At 44.2% G+C, this 17,763-nt stretch overlaps 1 protein-coding gene across 2 annotated transcripts in view; it reads right to left on the reverse strand.

The window, feature by feature from the left end:
- Positions 1 to 17,763, reverse strand: part of CGNL1 (cingulin like 1) — a 170,208-nt gene that overhangs the window by 26,128 nt on the left and 126,317 nt on the right. For both annotated transcript variants that reach the window (XM_070797498.1, XM_019968767.2), the window contains 2 exons: positions 5,952 to 6,158; positions 4,902 to 5,006 (listed from right to left, as the gene is read on the reverse strand). In XM_070797498.1, the coding sequence (XP_070653599.1) occupies positions 4,902 to 5,006; positions 5,952 to 6,158 (312 nt within the window). The remainder of the gene's footprint in view (positions 1 to 4,901; positions 5,007 to 5,951; positions 6,159 to 17,763) is intronic.

Raw genomic sequence — 17,763 nt, forward strand, 5'->3', positions numbered from 1 at the left:
TCACACCAAATACTAGTAGGTCTTACAAAATGTAACATCTTGGGTGCAATATTTCCCCTGGGTTCCTCTGAGGCTCTCATCTCACAACATTATACAGACTGATGTCCTTTATGTAAAAAAAAAAAAAAAAGAACATGTAATTCTAAAAGAAAGAAAAAATCCTAAGGTATCTTAGGAACACTATAGTAGCTTCTTTAAATGGCTAAGAATGAAGGGCTGTGGCATAAGGATATCATGAAGGGGCACAGCTCAGAATAGCGGAGCGTAACCCAAACACAGCTAGATCAGAAAAATGGCATCAGGCATTGAGGGCTGAACGTGAGTTAGTACAGGTACTGTTTGGGACCTACTCAAGTCTTGTGTCCCTGCAGAGGCTGTATAAGGACAATGGTTATATTTGTACAGTGCTTAACAGGTTACAAGCTGCAGTCACATGCAGTAACTCAGGCATTTTGAAATCACAAAGCACTTCAGGCGCTTCTGGTTTGCAAAGCTTTGGAACAGATCCACTGGCCAGCCACACGGCCTAGGGCCAAAAAGCCACCTGTGGAGAACTGTGCTCAGAGCAACAAGCCAGCACAGCCAGGCCACTGCAGTTAATTGCTGCAAGGAACCAACGTCAAAAAAAGCAGTTGGGGAGAGCAGATGGAAGGAGAAAGGGAGTCAGAAGTTCAGTGGGGGGCAATGAGCAGGACTGAGAGCCACCACGGTCAGCGTGGCACACACCCGACAGAGGGTCAACCCTGGGACTCGTGTTTGTGGTTGATTTAGTGCGTCGAGAGCAAGGGGCAGCACACAGGACAAGCTAAGTGAGGCATGGTTCCACTGTGTGGGAGCAAACTCTCAGGAACAGGTATCTCAGAATGGCAATTTTTGGAAAGCAACAAATATAGAGGGATACCAGCTTCCCTGGTGGCTCTGTGGTAAAGAGTCCGCCTGCCAATGCAGGAGACGCGGGTTCAATCCCTGGGTCAGGAACATCCCCTGGCGAAGGGAATGGCAACCCACTCCAGTGTTCTTGCCTGGAGAATTCCATGGACAGAGAAACCTGGAGGGCTACAGTCCATGAAGCTGTAAAAGAGTCAAATATGACTTAGTAACTAAACCACCACTCACAGAGGGACATCATCGCCTTCCCGTAGAACTGCCAGGATACAACTCAACCCCTACCCCTACAGATCCCCCAGCCTCTCTTTCTTCCTTTTGGATTCCAAATCTCAGGGGCTCCAGGCCAAAAGACAAGCCAACCTCGACTCCATTCAACTCCCACATGGTGAAAGCTCTTCTGCTTTACCTTTGGCTCAGGATGGGTTCCGCTACCAACACCCCGTTCCCTGGCCCAGGCTCTGCTCTCCTGTGCTACTAAAGACTCCTGAGACTCAAACAATCTGAGCTGGGCTTGACCAACACACCCTGTCCCAACCTTAACACATACATATTTGCCTAGAAAAATAATTTTGCTAAATCATTTTTTAAATATTTCTTGCATGCTTGCCTCTATTGCATGGTAGTAAGATCTATAAAGGCAAGGAACAGATTTTTTATCTGAGTATGTCTCATAGTCCAGATTCACTATTAGGCACAGGATAAAAAATCTCTGTGGCTGCAAATTAACACCTATCCCCGAAAGTGATCTAAAGATTTCTTATATCAGAATCACCAAGCAAGGGTGGTGGACTCCTTATGTAAAATACAGAATCTAGCCCTTTCTGATGGAATCACAATTTTTCTTAGAGTGGAGCCCACACATTTGCATTTGAAAGTTTCACCCAGATAATTCTGATATACTCAAAAGTTTAGAAATGCTGTTCAAACAATGCTCTGCCTCTTCGGAGATTCAAGACATAGGTTCTAATAAGTCACTGCTGAGAAAATATGTCCCAGATTCACATGAAAAACAGCAAACTTGGCAACTTTGCATTTAGGAGTTAGGTGTGAAATGCTCTATAGCTACAGTGACTGCATTTCCAAGACCAGCCATACAAGTCTCTTGACCAACACTGGGACAAAATTTGAGGAAAATCTGTCAGAAGGGAGAATCCAGAACACAAGGCTGGTAGACATACAGTGAGTGCCCTTGAGCTTGGGGACCATTATCTCAGTAGATGCAAAGCCTTTTACTGTATGGCTGAGCAAGGCCTCCATCAGTCCGTATTAACAATAACTATGTGGCAGGTGAGCAGAGGGGCTTGAGGGAATGGGAGGCTTGATCAGAAAGAACTGGATCTCAGAGCCCTTGACATATGTTAACCGCGGACTGTGACAAGCGTGGCGGCTTTCTTCTTCTGTGGTCTCAGTACACAGAAGTCTGCTAGGGTGGGAGGTACAGGCAAACAGAACATATATTATCAACAGAACATATATCATCATCCTTCCCTGAAGAAAAGAACTATGGCCCCCTCATCTGCAGAAGCCATTTCTCAAGGTAATCAGAGACATCTTTGCCATGAACACAGTTTAAACAGGTCTACACAGCAGCCTAATCCTCAACCAAGTGGTTGGGCTGAAGTAAACCAAGAACGGTACCCCCTTTGAACTCCTGCTCTGTCTGACTGAGCCAGAATGAACCAGACCTAAGTTCACAAGGTCTTCACCTACAATGGCAAGAAATATATTTATCATGCATGAAGATGCAGCAGATTGTTAATGACACAAAAATTTTGAAATATAAAATGCTTATGTGGGAAAAAGAAAAAAAAAGTTACTCTCTCCTCTTCCTCTAAGGGTTAAGTTCCCTTTTGATTGTCAGTTTTGGGAGAGGCATGCAGAATGAACTAAAGGAATGACTGTTTGGTCCCCAAATTGAGAAAAAGCAAAGTAGTTTTGAGTGATGGTGTGTTTTACATAGCACTACTTTTGAAACAAGATAATTCATATAATGATGGTGAGACTGCCGGACCCTCTTAAAATTCCTGCAGGATTATGTTGCCAGTGGTTAGCACAGCCACATGCTGCCTGAAGCAGTCTCACCATCTCAACACCACTGGGAAAACAGGCCTGAACAAAAGTAACACGTCAGGGATAATTCTGAAGGCAGGAATGGAGATCCGGAGGTAGAGCCCAGCAGGGATCACATTAAGATCTTTAGACCTTGAGGCCATCATCTGTTCTCTCCACTGAATTAGCTGTGAGCTGCAGATTCACAGCTGGTGAACCACCTCCTTCTGTGTGAAAGTTTCTGGTTTGATCAAAGGATGATAAAGACAGAGCCTGTAACAGCTTTACCAAGTGCCTGGTGTGGATGTGACACAAAACTGCAGATTTTTGCCCCCACAGAATACAAATGTTTTTCCTCTCTTTCTGTCCCCAAGAAGCTCAGAGATGTAAACCCTGCACTTTGACTGCTGGGTTGTAGCCACCACAAGCGTTAAACAGCTGCATAGGGCAACCGCCGTTCACACAAAATCTGCCAAAAAAGAGTTAATAACAAAGATCTAGATTAATAAAGAAAGAAAAAGAAATCCAAAGCTAAGACACCAAAATGAAGAAAATACAGGACTTTACTGCATGCAAGAACAAGGTCTCTGTCCGAAGCCAAAGAGGTGCAGATCTGGGGGTGAGGGCTCCTGAGCTGTGGCTGACCTGAGTGAACCCCGGTACACATTCCTCTAGCCCTGAGGAGATGATGCTGTATATGAAAGGAAAGCTGCAATTAGGCATTTACAAATTTGAATCCTGACTCAGCCCCTGACATTTTTCATGTGCCCCTGCCTCACCCTCCCTTACAGACACACAAGTCCTAAGGAAACACTTTAACAGACTCCTCTAAGACAGCTGCTCAAAATAACTGGCTTTTACCTCCTCAGAAACTCACCTGAGGGATGCCTGATGCTGCTGGTCCTTTAAAATTCCAGAGCAGGTAGAAGGAAGGACATACCTGGATCACACTGAGGTCACTGTGCAAAGTCTATTCAGAACCTCAGTGCAGACTTTGTTTTGTTTTTTTTTTTTTTAAAAAAAGGACATACTTCAATCTTTCTAACCTTCAAATGGGAAAAACTAATTTTCTAAGAATCTGCTGATTTTGAATAGAGATAGCTATCCAGTTTCAAGGAAAGGACTTCCTCGGGCTTCGTTTAATAGCCCTCTTGAAGGACTGTGCTCTGAGGCATCTATTTGCCCAGAGGAGAGAGGAAATCGGCTTCTGCCACAGAGCCACTCCACAGTGCCCTGGGGACTGATTCTGTTGGCCTTCTCACACAGTTCGTATTTTATCTTTGGAAAGCTGCCAGGCTCTTCCATGTCTGGAGAACTGCTCAGCCCAGAACTCCTGACATATGGGTGCTTCACAGCTGTGGGGATGTCCTGGGCTGTGTAGGATAGGGAGCAGGAGCCCTGGCCTCCACCCACGAGATGCCAGTAGCATCCCCCCATCTGTGGCAACCAACATCTCCAGACATTGCTCCAATGTCCCCCAGGTAAAAACACACCAGTCTAGGGGCTTCCCTGGTGGCTCGATGGTAAAGAATCCGCCTGCCAATGCAGGAGACACAAGTTCGATCCCTAATCCTGGAAGATCCCACATGTCACAGAGCAACTAAGCTCTATGATCCACAACTATTGAGCCTGCTCTCTAGAGCCCAGGAGCCACAACTACTGAAGCCCATGAGTCCTAGAGCCCAGGCTCCGCGACAAGAGAAGCCACTGCAACGACAAGACATAACTCGAGAGCAGCCCCTGCTCACCACAACTAGAGAACGGCCCACTCAGCAACAAAGACCCAGCAGCCAAAAATAAATAAATAAATGAATAAAAAGAACCACTGGCTTATATAGACAGTCGGAAGTCAATGAAGGTTATTACGGAAGGAGCAGCCTGGAAGGACAGGACCAGTGGCGATCTGGACATGTCCCTCCTTCTCGCGCTTCCTCTGTGGGGGGATAAGGACCCTCAGTGTTTACCTGAGCCTCTTCCAGCTCAGTCTGCAGGGCTCTTTTGGCTGACGTGGCTTCTTTCTCTTCCTTTCTTGCATGCAGAAGGGCCTCTTCTAATTGCCGAGTTTCTCCCTACAAAGAAACATGGGGTTAATGCACACTCAGATGGGTGCTGTGCCTACGAAGCTGACTCAGCAGCATGAAAGGCAGGCAGGGTACATCCACAGACATAGCCGGCAGGGACTACAGTCACCATACACATGTCATGGGCCCACAGTAGCACAAAACAGATGTGTGTGCCTGTCTGCAGTGCCATGGTTAACCAGAAATGAACATCCAAACCAGTCATCTGAGATGATCTGCGGGAAAATACAGATATCCACCCTCAGCACAGGAGCGTCAGCAACAACACTGAACGAACTCAAGTATGAATCAACTCAGTACTCAAGCACTGAAAGAACTCAGGCGCACAGTTTGAGAAAAAGCTTTTCAGGGGATTTTCACGGTGACCATTTGGGAAACCTGTTAGAATACACCTCCCATCACATTTCTTTCGTCTCTGTTTATTGTCAGCTGCCATTTCTCGCAGCTATTAGTGCGTGTCTCTTGCTAACGGTCTCCCACTGCTAGAGATCTGGAAAACCAGATAACTGGTTTGGTAAAACTTGTGTGACCTCAAAAACCATCAACCAACTGCTAAAAAAAGAAAAAACAGTCACGAGTGAGAGTGGACCTGATGGTAGGGTTAAGATGCCCTTTTCGGGTGTCTGGAGGCCTCGGCTCAGTGCGAAAAGGCTGAGCACACCTGATGTCTGGGCGAACCAGGACCCCTGTGCCTGCACCTGAGCTCCCCATGCCAACTCCATCAGACTTGTTCCAGGCATCTTCAAAAGCCATCTCCCATTTGTACCACGCATAGAGGAACAAAAGCAATGGTTTACAGAGAGGCAGTCACAGCCACCTTGACTCTTTCTACTTGATTATGATAATAAATCCCTTTCAGCTTCTTAAGTCACTCACACAGGAAAGGAGGATCTGTGGCTGCAAAGCCCAAGTTGGGGGCCCAGAAAGCCTCACCTCGCACTTCTTGAGAGTCTCCTTTGCTTTGGCCTCGTCATCTTGAAGGTCAGCAAGCTGCCTCTGCAGCCTAGCCACAGTGCGCTCCAGCTCTTCCACACTTCCCCGCAGCTTCTCATTCTCCTCCTGCAGAGCCTTTACGTGCATCTCTGCCCCCACCTGGGTTTGCTCTGCGGTACTGCTCCGACTGGCCAGGACCTCGACGTTCTGGTAAAGACATGGAACAGGTGAGCATGGGAGCCACAGTCAAGGCCCAGCCCCCAGCTTCAAGGATGGCTGACATTTCTTAAAACCCACTACGTTCCGGGCACCATGCTAAGCCAGGGATCAGCATCCTACAGCCTACAGGTCCAGCCTACCACCTGTTATTGAAACTAAAGTGTCAAGACTTCCCTGGTGGTCCAGTGGTTAAGACTCTATGGTTCTAATGCAGGGGACGCGGGTTCGATGCCTGGTTGGGGAACTAAGATTCTACATGCGACAGAGCAACTAACTAAGCCCATGCTGCAACTGCTGAGCATGTGCCCCCTGGAGCCAGAGCACTGCAACCTGAGAAAGCTCGTGCACTGCAACAAAGATCCTGCATGCTACAACTAAGAACCAATGCAGCCAAATACACAAATAAAATTTTAAAATAAAGCAAGCATTACTGGAACTCTGCAACATCCATTTGGGGACATACTATCTATGGCCACTTTTGTGGTATAACAGCTGTGTCAGGACTTGGGGCCACAGTTTAAAATATTTATTATCTAGCTGTTTACAGAAAAGTTTTGCCGAACCATGCCAGTGTCCTTGACGTGAAATTTCAACCTTTCAACAACTCTAGGAGGTGGTTACTATTCTCTCTTTCTTGGCTTCACTGGTCTTCGTTGTGTGCGGGCTTTCTCTAGTTGTGGCAAGTGGGGGCTACTTTCTAGCTGGGCTGAGCAGGCTTCTCATTGCAGTGGCTTCTGTTGTGCAGAGCACAGACTCTAGAGAATGTGGGCTTCAGAAATTTTGGCTTATGGGCTTAGCTGCCCCACAGCATGTGGAATCTTCCCAGACCAGAGGTCAAACCCATGTCTCCTGCATTAGCAGGCAGATTCTTAACCAACGGACCACCAGGAAAGCCCAAGTGGTTATTACTCTTCTTAAAGACAAAGAAACTGGCACTTGGGTAGACTGAGGAACTTGTCGAAGTTCATGTAGGAGGAAATGTATTCAAGCAGAACAAATCCAGAACCTAGTCTTATAACCACCAATGAGTTCGCTTTCCTGATTCCTAATCATGTACAGCTCTTGATAAAGGGCAATTTCTGCTTGTAAGTTTTTTTTAATGTCTAACATAAAATGGAAATTAAAATATGCTTAAATTATGATATAGTTCCTTGTGCAAACTCTAGGTAGTCTCATCTGAAAATGAGAATGTGCAGCACACAATCCATAACTGAAAGGAATGGCAACAATTACAGAATGATTACTGTTAATTTCAGATATCACATGGGCTTTTATTTTTTGGCTCAGCATCTTAAAAGTCATACATCCTGGAGTGTGAAGTCAAGTGGGCCTTAGAAAGCATTACTATGAACAAAGCTAGTGGAGATGATGGAATTCCAGCTGAGCTATTTCAAATCCTAAAAGATAATGCTGTTAAAGTGCTACACTCAACATGTCAGCAAATTTGGGACACTCAACATTGGTCACAAGACTGGAAAAGGCCAATTTTCATTCCTATCCCAAAGAAGGGCAGTGCCAAAGAATGTTCAAACTACTGGACAATTGTGCTCATTTCGCATGCTAGTAAGGTTATGTTCAAAATCCTTCAAGTTAGGCTTCAACAGGACATGAATCGAGACCCTGTTGATGTACAAGCTGGGTTTAGAAAAGGCAGAGGAACCAGAGATTAAATTGCCAACATTCACTGAATCACAGAAAAGGCAAGGGAATTCCAGAAAAGTATCTACTTCCATTTCATTGACTACACTGAAGCCTTTAACTGTGTGGGTCACAGCAAACTGTGGAGACTTCTTCAAGAGATGGGAATACCAGATCACCTTACCTGCCTCTTGAAAAACCTGTATGCAGGTCAAGAAGCAACAGTTAGATTCAGACATGGAACAACAGACTGATTCAAAATTGGGAAAGGAGAATGAGAAGGCTATACACTGTCGCCCTGGTTATTTAACTTCTATGCAGAGTATAGTATGTGAAATGCCAAGCTGGATGACTCACAAGCTGGAATCAAGACTGCCAGGAGAAATAGCAACAACCTCAGATATGCAGATGATATTACTCTAATGGCAGAAAGTGAAGAGGAACTAAAGAGCCTCTTGATAAGGGTGAAAGAGGAGAGTGAAAGGGCTGGCTTGAAACTCAACATTAAAAAAAAACAACTGAGGTCATGACACCCACTCCCATCACTTCATGGCAAACAAAAGGGAAAAAGTAGAAGCAGTGACAGATTTCATTTTCTTGGTCTCCAAAATCACTGCAGACAGTTACTGAAGCCATGCAATTAAAAAATGCTTGCTCCTAGGAAAGAAAGCTATGACAAACCTAGATAGCTTAATAAAAAGCAGAGACATCACTTTGCCACAAAGGTCCATATAGTCAAAGCTATGGTCTTCCAGTAGTCATGTATGGATGTGAGAGTTGAACCATAAAGAAGACTGGGCAATGAAGAATCGATGCTTTCAAATTGTGGTGCTGGAGAAGACTCTTAAGAGTCCCTTGGACTGCAAGGAGATCAAACCAGTCAATCTTAAAGAAAATCAACCCTGAATTACTCACTGGAAGAACTGATGCTGAAGCTGTGTTCCAATACTTTGGCCACTTGATGCAAAGAGCTGACACATTGGAAGAGACCCTGAGGCTGGGAAAGACTGAGGGCAAGAGGAGAAGGGAGCGACAGTTGGATGGTATCACTGACTCAATGGACATGAGTTTGAGCAAACTCTGGGAGATAGTGAAGGACAGGAAGTGCTGCAGTTCATGGGGTTGCAAAGAGCTGGACAAGACTTAGCCATTGAACAGCAACAGCCCTAACTTTCCCATCAAGAGATAAGAGACTACAAAGATACAGTTAGCAAGTGGTGCTCGCGTAAGGATAAACGTGTAGTTCAACGGCATAAAACTCAGAGTCTAAAATCAACCCGTCCACTGATTCTCAACAAGCCAAGCCAAATGCAAAAGAATGAAGTTAAGATCCCTTCCTTACACCACACATAAAAATTAACTCAAAATGGATCATATACCTAAATGTAAGATCTAAAACTATAAATCTCTTCTAAAACAACACTGGAGTAAATATCATGAGCTTGAATTATGTAAGGCTTCTAAGATACAATACCAAAGCACAAGTAATAAAAAAAAACAAAGAAAATAGATAAATCAGATCTTATCAAATCAAAACCTTTCATGGTAATAACAAGAAGGTGAAAAGATAATCCACAATAAGAGAGAAAACATTTACAAATCATATATCTGATAAACAACTCATATTTAAAATCCATAAAGAAATCTTCAATTCAATAAAAAGACAACCCAATTTTTTTAATGACCAAAGGATCTGAACAGACATCTTTCAAAGACTCTCTATATATATCTATTCCATATATATATATATGAAAGAAAAAATGAAAGTTAGTCACACAGTCATGTCCAACTCTGCAATCCTATAGACTGTAGTCTGCCTGTCTCCTCTGTCCATGGAATTCTCCAGGCAATAATACTGGAGTGGGTTGCCATTTCCTTCTTCATGGGGTCTTCCCAACTTGAGGATAGAACCTTTTCCCCGTTTAAGAAAAGAAATGTATTTTTAAACGCTTAGTGGGAAGGCATAGACTGAGTTCTGGTTTACTGATATAACTCTGAAGAGAACTTCAATTCGCTAGCATAAATTTTCACTCCACTCTCAAGCTTCTAAACAGTTCCTGAAGTCCAAAAGTACATGAGAAGATCCTCAATATCATTAGTTTTTAGGGAAATGCAAATCAAAACCATAATGAGTCACTTCACACCCACTAGGATGGCAATAATCAAAGTGTCAGATAATAGGGACTTCCCTGGTGGTCTAGTGGTTAAGACTCTCTGCTTCCAATGCAGAGGGTGGGAATTCAATGCCTAGTTGGGGAACTAAGATCCTACATGTCATACTCTGAGGCTAAAAATAAATAAAATTGTGTTTTGTTTTGTTTTTTAAAGATAATAGCTAATGGTAGGGAGGATAAAGAGAAATCAGAACCCTATGATGGTGCTGAGAATGCAAAATGGTGTGGCCACTTTGGAAAACAGTTTCAAAAAATGCTCAAAATTTTAAAGGGTTATCATAAAGTGAATTCGCTCAGTCGTGTCCGACTCTTTGCAACCCCATGGACTGTAGCCCACCAGGCTCCTTCATCCATGGAATTTTCTAGGCAAGAATACTGGAGTGGGTTGCCATTTCCTTCTCCAGGGGATCTTCTTGACCCGGGGATCGAACCCTGGTCTCTCGCATTGCAGGCAGACGCTTTACCATCTGAGCCACCAGGGAATCCAACAATTATACTCATATATATATATATACACATATATATATATATACCTAAGAGAAATGAAAACATATGGCCACATAAAAACTTGTGCAAAAACTCCAGAATAGTATTGTTCATTGTAGCCAAAATGTGGAAAGAACCTAAATATTCCTCAACTGGTGACCGTGACTATGTGTGTTCACTCAATCACGGCCAACTTTTTGCAACCCCATGGACTATATAAGCCCATCAGGCTCCTCTGTCCATGGAATTTTCCAGGCAAGAATATTGGATAGGGTTGCTTCTCCACGGGATTTTCCTGACCCAGGATCGAACCCATGTCTCTTGAGTCTCCTACATTGGGAGGCAGTTCTTTACCAGCTGAGCCATGGTCTGTCCGTATGATGGAATACTATTTGGTCCTAAAAAAGGAATAAAGTACTTATACATACTACAACATGGATGGAATTTGAAAACATTATGCTAAGTCAAAGAAGTCATTCATAAAAGGCCACATATTAACATTTATATAAAATGTCCATAATAGGCAATTACATAGAGATGGAAAAATAAATTAGTGGTTGCCTAGGCCTACAAGGAGGTCCAGCCAGTCCATTCTGAAGGAGATCAGCCCTGGGATTTCTTTGGAAGGAATGATGCTAAAGCTGAAACTCCAGTACTTTGGCCACCTCATGCGAAGAGTTGACTCATTGGAAAAGACTCTGACGCTGGGAGAGATTGGGGGCAGGAGGAGAAGGGGACGACAGAGGATGAGATGGCTGGATGGCATCACCGACTCGATGGACCTGAGTCTGAGTGAACTCCGGGAGTCGGTGATGGACAGGGAGGCCTGGCATGCTGCGATTCATGGGGTCACAGAGTCGGACACAACTGAGCGACTGAACTGAACTGAGGCCTGAGAGAAATAAGAAGACTGGGAGATAACACCTAAAGGGTATAGGATTTGGAATTAAAATATATACACTATATAAAACAAATAACCAGTAGGGACATACTATACAACACAGGTAACTATACGAAATATTTTTAACAACCTATAATGGAAAAGAATATAAAATAGAATATAACTGAATCACTGTGCTGTACACCTGAAACTAACACAACGTTGTAAAAACACTAATTCAACAAACATTTTTAAGTCATGACATGGTGCATAGGAAGTTAAATACTGTATAGCATATGATTCCATATACTATTTAAAAATAATATATATATCACACATATATATATATATAGTTTGTTTTTTTAAAGTATAGGGTTTTGTTTTGGGGTGATGAAAATGTTCTAAAATTATAGTGATGATTGTAGAACTCTGTAAACATGCTAAAACCCACTGGTTTTGCAGTTTAAAAAGTCAAATTGTATGCTAAGTGTCTCAATACAGCTGATTTTCAAAAAGAGGAAAAACAGGATGAAGGAAACCTAGAGGCTGAGTCAGACAGAGGGGATGGAGGATCTGAGGTCTGCTGAGGTATCAGTGAGAACAAGAGACTAAAGATCTTTGCCTCAATTTTCTGGTAAAGGCAAGAACACGGACATGGGCAGTCAGTGATCTTCCATTCCCTCAGAAATCTCAGGAAGAGAAAGGATACTGAAAACCAGACCTGGTTTAAGCTGGATTGGGGCATATCTGACACCCTGACATGCTAGATAAAGGACCCTATGCTGTACTTTGATGTTTAGATTTCGGCCTTTCCTCTGTTTGAAAGCTGCAGGACACATCCTGAGTCCATTCATCCATCTTGGGAGGATGGACCAGGCAGGTTATCACTCGGCATCTGGCGGCAGGGTCTGCCCCAATCCCAACTCTCACGTTCACAGGCTGAGTGTGACTCTACAGGAGCATGTATGTGTTGAGGTGCTTTGTCCTGTTCTGACCATTTGTAAAATGATAATGTGTTTTGCTTTACATCTCCGTAGTGTGACAAACCACATTATGTATACAAATAAATTTAACTTACACCTCCCTTGGCAAGACTTTTCACAGCCGCTCCCCTGTTCCTGCCCCCACCCTACCACCACACCGCCAGTCCACGATTTCATATAAAGTCCACAGGATAAGACTGCTTTTCCTGAAACCAAACCTAATTCACTTATAGCAGTGCTGGAATCTGAAAGAATAAAAATCATATCCCTTTATTCAAGGCAAGTCCTACATGCAAGTTCTTCTCCATGATTTCCCAGCAAAGAGATTCCAAAAGCTCCTCTAACTCTGGGAACTCTCATCTATGCAGATCTTTTCCAAACACTTCAGTCCGGATCTCACGACTATGTCAGAGGAGGAGAACTCTCCCAGGACCTGAGTCAGTAAAGATCTACTTTGACAGGTCACTGGGGACAAACAATGCTGACCTCACTGGATTAACTAATTGCCAATACTTTGTTTCTGTGATTCTTTGAACTTAAGTGTCGGATGTCACAGCAAAAGCAGGGAGGATGTTCCATTGTGTGCGTGCGCTCAGTTGTGTCTGACCCTTTTGCAATCCCATAGATTGTAGTCCATCAAGTCTCCTCTGTCCACAGAATTTTCCAGACAAGAATACTGGAGTAGGTTGCCATTTCCTCCTCCAAGGGATGTTCCCAAACCAGGGATTGAACTCACATCTCTTGCACACAGTTCATAACAATTCATTTAGCTACATCATATGCTCTATGTAATATCTATTTGTAAAAAAGATCACATGGATTTGTCTTTTAATATCTTACCCATTATTCATTCTGACAAGCTGTAAGAAATAGTTAACAAATATCAATTCTAATTCCACTCCAAAAGGTTGGAAACACGACACTAGGTCATCACCACAAAGGCAAAAATAGCAGATGCTCTCTTGTTTTTCAAGGTTGGACCATTCCTTAAAACTGCCTGGGAGCATTTCTTCACCTATCAGGCGGCCAAGGTCAAAAGGTCGGAGAATGCAGTGTGTGGTGGTGTAAGGAGCAGGCTCCCTCATCCACAGCTGCTGGGGCTAGAAACTGGGATGAGCTCCTGGAGGGTGACTCAGCAGCATCCATCAGGAATATAACGTACCTTTGATTTGACCCAGCAACTTCTCTTCTAGCACTTACCCTACAGGTGTGTAAAATGACATATAAACAGGATTATCAATAGCAGCACTATAATACTGACAGATTGAAAATAACTAAATGCCAATCAATCAGGCATTTGTTATATGTTACACCAGCTCAATGATATCCTGTGCAGGTGGGGGAAAAAAAAGGTGGCGGGGTGGGGGGAGGAAATAAGATTACACGAGGAAAATACAATACACAGACTCGTATGTGTGGTGTGCTTCCGGCTGTATAAAGAAGACTCCTGAGAGTCCCTTGGACTGCAAGAAGATCAAACCAGCCAACTCTAAGGAAATCAATCCTGAATATTCATTGGAAGGACAGATGTTAAAGATGAAGCTCCAGTACTCTGGCCACCTGATGTGAAGAGCCAACTCACTGGAAAAACCCTGATGCTGAGAAAGATTGAGGGCAGGAAGGGGGGCAATGGAGGATGAGATGGTTGGATGGCATCACCAACTCAATGGACATGAGTTAATGGACATGGACACATGGATACTGACAAACTCTGAGAGACAGTGAAAGACAGGGAAGCCTGGCGAGCTGCAGTTCATGGGGTCACAAGAAGTCAGCCACGACTTAGCTACTGAACAAAAAAAATAAATAAGGGGTAAATATGTATTTACTGGGTTACACAAGAAACTGGTGACTCTGGCTAGCTGTAAAGAAGGGAACTGGGGCTACAAAAAAAGGCAGAGAGACGTAACCCATTGCAAACCCTCTCATAACTTTTAAATTGTGAACTATGGAAATTCAAGAAATACTTTTAAATGTTTAAATAAATATAATTTTTGTTGAAAAGACTAACAATGGCCATAGGCACTTGGAGGACAAGCACCTCCGCAGTCCAGTTCTCACCTCCTCCGGCCTCTAGAAAACCCTCTCCCAGCAAATTCTCAGATACCTCCAGCCCATGAAAGATTGCGGAGCAGGAGCCGGGGAGCAGCTGTACAAACAGAGCAGAGTGCCAACTCTCCCACGCTGGTTTACATAGTTAAGAAATTCCTTTTCACCACATATAGCTGGGAGAGTGGAAAAGGCCCACATGGCCCAGGACTTGCACTTACATGAGTGCTTCTCCAAATTTTCCACCCCAGCAACCCCAGGGCAGAGAAGTCCAACCTGGGGTGATGAGAGACACCTGAGGGATGCAGAGAACTGTGTCTAAGGTGTGGGTTTCTCCACCCAAAATGCACAGGCAGTATGCAATCGACACTGTGACTTTCACTCTACTCCATGTCTCTTTATATTGAGACACTGTGTTCTCGGTGTTCCAGGAAGACAGGCCACTTCTCGCCTGTAGCCGTGGCAAGCACTCTCCCCACCCAGCACACATACACATATCTCAGTCTGAATAACACAGACATAAATCACCTCAAGAATGCAATGCTCAGTTTTAACTCTAAAAATGTGCATCTAGGAGTGTACAAGATGGAGCTGCGGTTTCGGCAGTGAGTCGACCAGATTAGACTCAAATCCAGGCTGTCTCTCTTCCTGGGCCCTTTTACTGGGTCTGGCCTCCTAGAGGCTTAGTTTCCTCATTTGTAAAAGAGGGAAGAGGTTACCTACCTACACTATTGTAAGTAGCTAGTAAAACTAAGCAATGGCTCCTGTGGCTGCCAAGATGCAAACCAAGCCAACAAAACCCACATTTATTTCTCACAAGTTCAGGACTTTGTCCAGCTGACCTACTGTGGTTCTAAATCAAACCCGGCTTCAGACTATAACTTGCCCATTTTAACTAGCTCAATATCATGCCTATAGATTTCTCAAAAGAGAGAAACAAGATCTTTTAACAGTCTTTCCTTTGCAACAGTATTGCACAAATTACATGACCCCTTATTTAAGGGCAAGTCAGGTTTCTTGGTTGGCTAATTCATTAAAAATTTAGCCCCATTTCCCAATCAAGGATGCTCTGGCAAACTGATGGCAACTAAGAAAATTCTTCCAAACAGACAAACAGCATGTTTCAACATGCAACTCAGCAAATTCAGCTGAATTTCCACTACTTCTAAAATAGTTGACTTTTAACCATACGCTCTAATTACTGATTTAAAAGGGGGGTGGTGGTGGTTGGAGGAGGGATATATAATTGTTATCATACATACACACACACACACACACACACACACAAACAGGAAAGCCGTGGTCTTTGCCTGGGACCACCATTCACTGCAAATAATGACTTGCATAGAAGCTGGCACATTTTCACGTGTTAACGCACACATTTAGAAACGTTCACACTGTCACCTAGGGCCAGGGGAAGCTTTTATCCATGACGAGCACAAAACTCCCCAACAGCACCACAAATAGCCACGTCTGGGTGTTTTTCCTGACCCAAAGGTGCTGATGCACTGCAGAAGTACACACCAGACACCCGGGACAGGCCCACTCCTGGTGGATGAAAAGTAATCGGGTAAGGCAAGGCCCTCCTGACTTGTCCAAATACAGACCCAACACACATGACATCAGATTTTACTAATTAACAAGGCCTCTTCCACAGCCAGTTTTTGTTTCTTTTCTGTTTTCCTTTTTTGCTGAACGAGGGAAAACAGCTGAAGCGTGGAGGCTGCTAGTCCAGAGACTGGAACACTGGCTCGTTGGTTCCACGTCACCAGCCACCCCCACACTTCAGTGGGTGAGGCCGCAGGAGCTCAGCTGATGGGTCCTCGAGGTGTCCTTGAGTCTGGTCACCTGCTGGGAGGCCACCAGCGTCCCACATCATGGCTGTGGACATCAGTTTCATGTCCACAGTGAGGACCTGGGTCACAAATGATGAGTCCTTTTGTCATTCTGAATGTGTGGAGAACCAAGTCCCCTGTGTTATGGTGGCAGCTTCCCCCTGCCTGAGCAACAGTAAACTGAGGAAAAGAAATCGCATCTATTTTAATCATAAGCTGCTCATTTCATCTCTTTCCTTAGATATCTATGAATTTCACTGGCACGAGGCTTCTAAGCCAGGGCTTCTCCCATTTCAATAGTACAGGACTCACTTGGGGAATTCTTAAATGCTCCTTCTGACTCAGGAGGAATGCAGGCTGGGGCTCTGTATTTCTAACAAACTCTAAGGCGGTGCCAGTGAAGCTAGTCTGTGGGTCCCACTGTGAGGAGTGAGGTCCAGGCTGAGGAAACCTCAAGGCTCTCCAGCAGACATTCACAGCTCAGGTCCCCACATCCCTTATGCTTCCTGGAATGACTCCAGGGCCTGGGATGGGGTGTCAGGTAGCTTAGGTGCCACTGCAGGCGTGCAGTCAGCTTACACTGTGACCTACGCAAACCCTGAACTCAGTTCACATCCTTAAAGAAAACATACTAGGTAATACTTGCTCTAAACGGGTCAGAAACCACCACTCCCCAAAAAAGAGATATGAGAGCTTCAAAAAGCTGAGATCCCTGCATTAATATAAAGTGATGGGGATTTCCTTACTCTTTTTTGACTGCCTACTTACCATTTTTGGTGAAAGGACATGGAGCCATTGAAAAACACCATTTTTAAAACTCCTTCTCCAAGGGTTACCTCAGAGTTTCCAAAAATTCTCTCTCTATATTTCCCAAACACCAATACCATTTTTCCGCAGCCTATCTGTACTTCAGAACTACAGATTCTGAACTACAGTTCAGAACTACAGAACTGGTCATACAGTTTCCTCATTGATAAGCTCTGTTTGTGGTCCTAGTAGTTAGAATAGAGAAACAGGGCCCAAAATGGCAGAACAAAATGGCGATGGGAGAATGTACGCACACTCCTTTCCCTGACTGGACCCGAGTTCATACTTCATTCGCATGGCCTCTCACCTCTCACCCCCTCTCACTTCTCACTAAGCCTGATTAGTTGTGGGCTTATGCTTCATTTGTATAAGAGAAATCACAGACCAGAGTGAAGACCTCCAGTGGGAAAACATGCCCCCTCCCTCGACTGGTCTCAGGCTCACACATCGTGTGCTTGGAACACAACCAATCAAGCCCCAGAAACCACCAAAGAGGAAGTAACAAAAGATATAAAAAGGGAAACTGAGAAGGGTTGAGACCACTCCTATGGGGGCTGGTCTGCTCTCATCGCTTGAGAATGTACTGCCTGCTTAATAAACCCTGCCTGCTTGAGCTGTCCTGGTCTGTCATTTCAATTCTTTGCTACAATGAGATGAGAACCGAGGGAGAAAAACTGACCCAACAGTGGCAATGGAGTAGTATGTGAGGAAGATGGGAATAAACTCAGCAAAGGAAACCAT

This window comes from Bos indicus, chromosome 10, assembly GCF_029378745.1.
Source record: "Bos indicus isolate NIAB-ARS_2022 breed Sahiwal x Tharparkar chromosome 10, NIAB-ARS_B.indTharparkar_mat_pri_1.0, whole genome shotgun sequence".
NCBI lineage: Eukaryota > Metazoa > Chordata > Mammalia > Artiodactyla > Bovidae > Bos > Bos indicus.